The sequence below is a fragment of the Pyrus communis genome, chromosome 5 (genome assembly GCF_041283825.1).
Source record: "Pyrus communis isolate YQ-2024b chromosome 5, ASM4128382v1, whole genome shotgun sequence".
NCBI classification, from domain to species: domain Eukaryota; kingdom Viridiplantae; phylum Streptophyta; class Magnoliopsida; order Rosales; family Rosaceae; genus Pyrus; species Pyrus communis.
Window position 1 is genome coordinate 29,422,501 of NC_142569.1, and position 7,632 is coordinate 29,430,132.

Here is a 7,632-nt window from a genome sequence, read left to right on the forward strand (position 1 = left end):
CCACCGACAACCTCCCACAAGTCTTGACCTTGAAGGTAAGACTCTATACACGTTGTTGAGCTTCTTGATTCCTCCAACAACTTGAAGATCACCCATCGTATCGGCAAGACTTTGACTACACCGAACAAGCTTGAGTGACTACCGTGCAGAGTAATACACTACTCTCGACACAAAGAAGCTCCCTCTCAAGGTTTGTGATAACCCCAGCAATAATCTCAAGAAATCTTTTCTGATGTGGAAGATCAGTCAAAACTGCAACCACAGAGCATACTCGGAATTTCAAGAGACTTTACAACCAATGCTCTACCAAGAACGATCCCTGACCGTCTTGGCTCTGATACCAATTGTTGAATAAGAAGAGTATCCAAGATAACTCTAATGATCCCAAGAAGAAGAAAAATAGAGCACACTCTTAAAGAAAGCTCACAAAACAAACTAATTAGCAAAGCTTTTCTTATTTAGCTCTAGGCTTTGTTTTTCCTTGGATGATTTACAATGCTTCGGGACTTGGGTATTTATAGCAATCCAAATGAAAGCTACACCACACACTTAATTAAACTAAGATTATTTGCTACCACACAAAACCCATTAATTGCACCTAATTTTTTCCACTCAACCATACCTAACATTGCCTAACTTTGCAATTGTAAGCAATTACATCATCAAACTAGATATGGACTTGGACTTTAGATTGGGTTGTGGATTACTTATGGTTTTGGGCTGACATTGATTCTCAACAAAAACCTCATTTGTTGTTTAGGATTTGGACACCTCACTGGTATCAAAGAATGTTGAATGAATAAAAGGATCGCCACTCGCATCTTTTGTCCAAGTGAAGGTAGAAGATGGATTAGCTATGAACAAAGCTTATCTCTCCTATCTCCCACAAAAATAGTAGGATAAGGAGGGAAATGATTTCTTCATGGCTTCATTTCTACCTTCACTGTGACACAATATGCAAGTGGGCATCCATTGATCATTCAACATTCATTAAATCTAGTGAATTATCCAATCCAAGCCATTCTAGACCCTAAAGAGACGAAGTATCCATGAAAAATTAAAAGAAAATTTTCAACCATCAACCAAGATCAAAATACACATGAAAATTCTTCAAATCTCCACCAATACAACCAAGAACAGAATATACATGAAAACTCTTCATATCACAATAAATACAACCAAGATCAAAGTTAAATGTTATCATACAAATAGGCTTGCAGTACGACAAACCTTAGGCAAATTACGCTTTACTCCATATATCAACTCAGGCATAAATGATTGTGCAGTTTGACAGAGAGGTTCACCCCACACCGTGCAGATGAAGAATGTTTGAATCATGACCTGGTGAGTGAATGGTAAGTCATCACTCATCAATGAAAATAACCGTCACTTATCTCCAAATAGAGTGATCAACTAACATTACAAGTTTACCACAACTAACCTGATGAGCAGCAATGATGTTTGTTCCCATTGATGTTGCAAAGTATACAATGAGAGTGTAGAAAGCCACCTGTAGATAGGATTCTAAGTAAGTTATAACATATGGCTTAGTATCCTATTACTTGTTAGGAGTATATTCTATTTAAATCGTTTTCAAAGTTATGATTAAAGCATCTCACTCTCTTCTTTTCTCTTAAATAGTATCAGAGAATTAATTCTAAAGACCTAGTCTTCTTGAAAGAAAATGGTTCCTTCTTCCAGACAGCTGTACATTAGAATTATAATAATACTCTTAACCAATAGTCATCCTTGCTTCTTGGTTGCGTAACTTTTGTTTGGGTGCTCCCTAATAGATCAGTAGACTACTGGTTGCTTAATTTATGGTATGTATTTGTTGAACTTGGTGATTAAGTTTGTTTGGTTATTGATATCGTGCCCATAAAAAAAAAAATTATATATATATACAAAACAAAAACAGTTTAAGTCCGTCATAGTGTTCAGTTATTAAATTTATAGAATGTACTATAGATTGATTTGATTGTTTTTCGAACAAAAGGTGTTGAGGCTCATCGTTGCGAATGTAACGCCAACATTGTGGTCAGGAGCATTAACACGTACACCCTAGAGAGCATTTTTTTTCCGGTCACCACCCTTAAGCGGTGGTGAGCATTACTACCGTATTATTGTCGTTGGATTTGAATTTTGAGATTTGTGTAGCACATAGATTTAATGAAGCTCATCCAACGGCAATTAATGTGGTGGTAATATTCACCATCACTTGAGGGTGGTTAACAAAAATGCTCCCCAGAGTCTCCCCGGCAGTTGTGAGAGTATTGAAGAAATGAACGATGAAGTTAAAACATGAGAATAGATAGAGAAATATAATTGGAAAAACTGAAACCTTCGACATCATTGTTAGAACCACTGGAGCCAGCAAGCTCAAATACTATTAGAAGTTCTTTGGGCGAGGGAACAGAGAAGGCATATGCATTATATCCTTTATTGTTCAAAGCTTGAATCATCATATATCCTGCAACAACCTAAAACCATACCAGTAAATAGAAATAAAAGAGGAAATTAACGAGTCAAGAACATATAATAAAATATTCAAACGTTATATGACATATTATGATGTATGTCCCACACACCTGTGACACCATTGTTGCCCATGCTGCACCCGCAATACCATAGCCTAAAAAACTGCACAGGACTACATCACCAATGCCATTTATAGCACTGGCTACCGCCAAGGCCTTCAAAGGACCCCATGAATCTTTCATGCCAAGACTGGGAAACATATTGACAATATCAGAGTACGAACATGAACTCACAGCTGCTTACAATCTCATTAACCTCAGTATTTAAAATCCCCTGCCAGAGATAACTTTCCCTTGGGCAACAAATAAGTCTTCGAGTCAAACATAAATGCTTGCCTTATACTTGTTTTGGACAAGCCAGAGAGCATTTCTTTTTTTTTTTTTTTTTTTTTTGGTGAATGCCAGAGAGCATTTACTTAGGCAATAAACAAGAGTGCTTGTTCACACTTAATTTTGACATGCTAGTTCATATAATCAGTCATGTTTACTTGGTGGAATTTGAATTTTTAGTGCATACATATTGCCTTACTTTCTCTGGCAGTTAATTCTTTTCAACCAATAGATTCAATATCCCAAAAAAGATGTTTGGACTTAACAATATTCATTGTTGTATAGTTTTCGATGATTTTGAACAAAGAGCACAGCTATGCCGTACATAATGAATGGGAAGAGAAGAAGAAATATCTAACCTTGCACTCTGAGTAATCAAACCAATAAGAACTGCGGGCCACGCCAAACCTCGTATCTACCAACAGAAAATATCGTGTTCAATTACAAAGCCATTGAAAAGAAATTATGTGCAAGAGTATAGGACAAATGGTAACAAATCTATTTTCCAGTCATAAAAGAGCAAAGGACACGTCAATACGGAATTCTAGGATTCCTCCTTGGGGCAAATACTTTAATGCATACCTCTTCGGTTGATCTATACCATACTCTATTCTCGTAAGATGATAGACACTAGCTAACAGTCAGCCATGAAGATAATGCGTGCAATATCAAAACAACCAATTAAGAAAAAATTGTCTTTCTAACAAGATATTATCGAGCAATTGCTGGTTTTTTTTCATGAAGAAACTAACGTTGCAAATACGTTGTTTAGAACCTAGTTCACAAGTATTAATGTGGACCTAACAAATGAGAAATATGGAAAATGGCAATAGGAAAATACCAAAAAAGAACCTCCTGGGGAAGGATAGCTTGACAAGAAAATGCAGAGTCTAGCTTATTATCGTTCCAAGTATATGTGACCTTCTAATGATTCATAGAAAACAAGTTCTAACAAAAACAAACAAACAAAACAAAATTTCTCTGATATTCAACACTTCTCGACCAGGTAATTGATTTAAAGGAAAGTATCTTCTGAAAAATGAGTAACCAACTCAAAGAAAAGAGCATATAAATGGCCTAAATAAGAAAAAGGAAGAAACCTGAACATATGTATTTGCTGCAGGAATAAGATGAGCGTTCTTTGGTCCACTGAAAGCTGAAAAACCAGAATTGCATTAGTCATGACTCATCTATGCCACTTTTACAGACTCATAAAACTCTTGTTATTTACTGTTTGCTAAAATGCATTAATGAGATAACAACAAACAAAATCAAGCACCCAATATTTCTTTTAATGTAAATATATAGAAAACATGTACCAGTCCCTCTTACCAGTTAATGCCCATGAACCGAAGAATCTTGTAAATATAAGCATTGCCAAGCCACATGTCAATCCGATAAAGAGCAAGATAGATATGTGATGTTGAGCTTCATTTCTATCCTGCACCAATACTAGATAGTCAGACAATATAATAAAATCATGCTAAGAGAAAATGGTGATTAATATTGCACATGATCTAGCACAAGAATCCAAAAGCACACATTATGGATTTATTGGCAGGCGTTCCAAAATTTCCTAATCTGGCAACCAATCCCTCTGTTCTTTTCAGCTTAAGAAAGTTCATACCTTCATGTTCTGTACAATACATAATACGATTCTTAGAATCCTTTAATTTCCTGGCAAGTTGCACCATTGCCGAAGAAAATTCATATTCTGAATCAATGTGGCAAAAGGAATGTACCAAAAACATGGAAAAGGAGTGTCGAACTCATTTTCGCAATCAACACAAGCATACAAATTGATTCACCATAATGTCACATAAGCATCAGGACAAGAGGAGAAACTAACCCCTTTAGCAAGGGCAGTAGCAACCATATTTGAAGTTGCAACAGAAAGGAACATGAACACATAACTCAGACTATCACACATCACAGTTCCAGGTCCTAGAAAAATAGCAGAAAACAGACTCAGCATCCATAAGTTAAACCAATACAGAAAAAGCGGAGGTGGGTTAGGCCAGTTGGTCGGGACAATCTGCCCGCCCCATCGCTAAGTTCGAATTCTCTTCTCTGTACATTAGAGTAGTTTAGAATATATATATATATGTATGTATGTATATTTATCGTATTGGTCAAAAAAAGAAAGTAATAAATCAATAAAACCCAAATAAAAAGAACAAGTGAAGCAGAATAATAGAGTACCCACCCAAAGCAGCAAGCTCAATAGAGCTTCCCTGACCAATGACGACTGTGTCAATGAGACTCATAAGTGGGCCACACAGCCAAAGACCAGTGGCGGGTCCTGTAAAAACTGCAATCTCCTTCATCTGATCCCATGTGCTCTTACTCTCCAATTCTTCTCTCTTAACCTCCAGAACTTCAACTTCTTCAGATACTGGAGAAGCATGGCTCCCATTGTCTCCGATAAGAACCCCGTCGCCAATGCAGGCGGTTGCGAACCGGTTACGGCGGCGTAATGGGGTGGAGAAGTGAAGTTTGGGGAGGCCAGGTGGCGTGTGGTTAAAGCGTGGGGTGAAATAGAAATGTGGTGGGTTTGTGAAGAAAAGAGTAGGGTTTTGGAGGAGAGGAGGAGAGTGGGCTACCAGGGTTTTGGTTTGCATTTTTTTTTTTACTTTCCGGGAAAGTGGGGAACTTTCTGGGAAAATAAAGGAGAGAAAGTTGGGAAAATGAAAGAAAAAGTTAAGAAGGATATCCTTGTCCAGCAGGAGAGGAGAGGATGATGGAAGGCGAGTGGTTTGTATTGGTCCAAGTTCAAGTGAACCGGGTTGGTGCCTCGTGGAAGGATTGCGGCCTTTTCGTGTTCTTCTTTGGCGGGCGGTTAGGGGTATTCAACATATTTATATATAGGAAAATTAATAAAAAAATGATTGAAAATTTTTAGTTTTAACGATAAAGATAAAATAAAGAGTAAAGTAAATAGTACTAGATTTGACTTTTTAATGTAAAAATATGATTTTTCGTTAAAATAAACAGTATCACGAACTTTTCGTTAAAATTTTCTATTTATATTTAGGATACTAATATAATAAGCTTAAATAAAATCCACATGGTATGGGTAAACACGATGTGATGTTAATGTTGTGACTATTATCGTACGCCATAAAAATAAATTAAAAGTACAGTTTTACACTCCAAGTGCTTGGAATAGTGACCCATTATCTTGGAATAAAAAATAAAAACAACCCACTACCGCCACATGGCAGCCATGTGCTCTGAGATCTCCTTTGCTTTCTTGGCATGGGGGGAGATAACTTCATTTGCCAACTACTATTCATATCCTTCCTCGCCTCTTCTTTGCCCTATTGCCTCTTCTCTCCATAAAATCAAATCAACGAGGCATTTCTTCTACTTTCGTAAATGAAATGCTTTTTCAGAAAGCACTTTTTGTTTTGGTAAAGGGACTCGAGTTTTGTATACATTTTTGTTTACAACATGTTCAAACGCATACCCCTTGAACTCTTTTTCGAAATCTTTGCAAGATTGCCTGTGAAATCTCTGTTGCAGTCGAGACACGTTTGCAAATCTTGGAACGCTTTAATTAGCAGCCCAAGTTTTGTAAGCGCGCATCTCGACTAGAATGCCAGGAAAAGTGCTGGTGGTTATCTACTTATCAGCACTAGCAATGCAAAGTGTTTGTCACTCTTTTGTGCTCAAACATATGTCAAGTGTTTGGATTTTGAGCTTCCTAGGGACTTGATCAGTTCCGGTTTCTCTGTTTTCGGTTCATGCACTGGTTTGGTTTGCATATCTGATGCTACATTTGACAATTGTATGTATCTATGGAATCCGTCAATCAGAAAAATGAAGAGACTTCAAATGCCTCATTTGTTGCACGCAATTCGCTATCACTACACTCGGGTTTGGCTTCGATCATTGAGAAAACGATTATAAAGTTGTGCAAATTGTGAGGGCTGGATGCGCAGAGAGTATCTGCGAAGCTGAGGTTTACAGCCTTAGGTTGGATTCTTGGAGAAGAATCAGGTCATCTGTTCCCCCGGTTTCACATAATGCCTATTTGCAGGATAAAAGTGCATGCTTGAATGGAGTTGTGTATTGGATTGTTGAGGATTTCTCTCCACGTTGCTACTCGATCCTATCATTTGATCTGCGCAGCGAGAGTTTCCAGACCATGACGCTTCCTGAAAGACTAGTAAGCGTGATCAAGACAACTAGTAATGCAATTAGTATTCATGTACTCAAGAAATCTCTCTTTGTTTCATCTAAGACAAAATGTGAATGATCGGTACTGTGACATATGGGTTCTGGGAAGGGATACTTGGAAAATGATTCACACAATTATTCTTCCAAGAAGTGGAGAGATAGCGTGGCCGCTAGGCATTACGACAAAGGATGAAGTTCATCTTGCGGTAAGAAAAGAAAACTGGCATTCCCGAGAGTTGGTTTTATATGATCCTAAATCACAACAGGTTAAGGATACAGGAATCGAACTGAGTTTTTATGGCTTGAGCAGATACATTGAGGTGTATAACGAGAGTCTAGTTTTACTTGACTGAGTTACAAGTCTCTTTTGGATATTGTTGGATGCTGGTCCATTCTCATTCCGAAAATACTGGGAATGGGATTGGAACCCCTTGATTCTGACTGCGAGTTTTATTTCGGGGCTGGTGTAGTTCATGTATTTTTCTGGATCTGTATTCATCATTTTTCAAATCAAAAGTACATTGTGTTAAACTGAAATCTCATCTTAATGCAATGTTTAGCTATCAAATGGCAACTTTGAACG

The 7,632-nt window shown here is 37.4% G+C and overlaps 2 protein-coding genes across 2 annotated transcripts in view; one reads left to right on the plus strand and one right to left on the minus strand.

Moving 5' to 3' along the window:
* The window catches only part of LOC137725471 (protein DETOXIFICATION 46, chloroplastic), a 12,215-nt gene extending 6,537 nt beyond the window's left edge, over positions 1-5,678 (minus strand). Inside the window, 10 exon segments of the mRNA XM_068464163.2 lie at positions 1,231-1,341; positions 1,442-1,510; positions 2,342-2,371; positions 2,373-2,480; positions 2,589-2,727; positions 3,227-3,282; positions 3,968-4,023; positions 4,200-4,308; positions 4,717-4,811; positions 5,074-5,678. Coding sequence (XP_068320264.2) covers positions 1,231-1,341; positions 1,442-1,510; positions 2,342-2,371; positions 2,373-2,480; positions 2,589-2,727; positions 3,227-3,282; positions 3,968-4,023; positions 4,200-4,308; positions 4,717-4,811; positions 5,074-5,488 — 1,188 coding nt within the window. The 5' untranslated portion in view covers positions 5,489-5,678.
* A 642-nt stretch (positions 5,679-6,320) lies between these two features.
* Positions 6,321-7,402, plus strand: LOC148697102 (putative F-box protein At1g14315). The gene is made up of 4 exons (XM_088693451.1): positions 6,321-6,443; positions 6,555-6,746; positions 6,910-7,080; positions 7,316-7,402. The coding sequence occupies exons 1-4, from the start codon at positions 6,321-6,323 to the stop codon at positions 7,400-7,402; spliced, it is 573 nt and encodes a 190-aa protein (XP_088549577.1).
* The last annotated feature ends 230 nt before the right edge of the window (positions 7,403-7,632 follow it).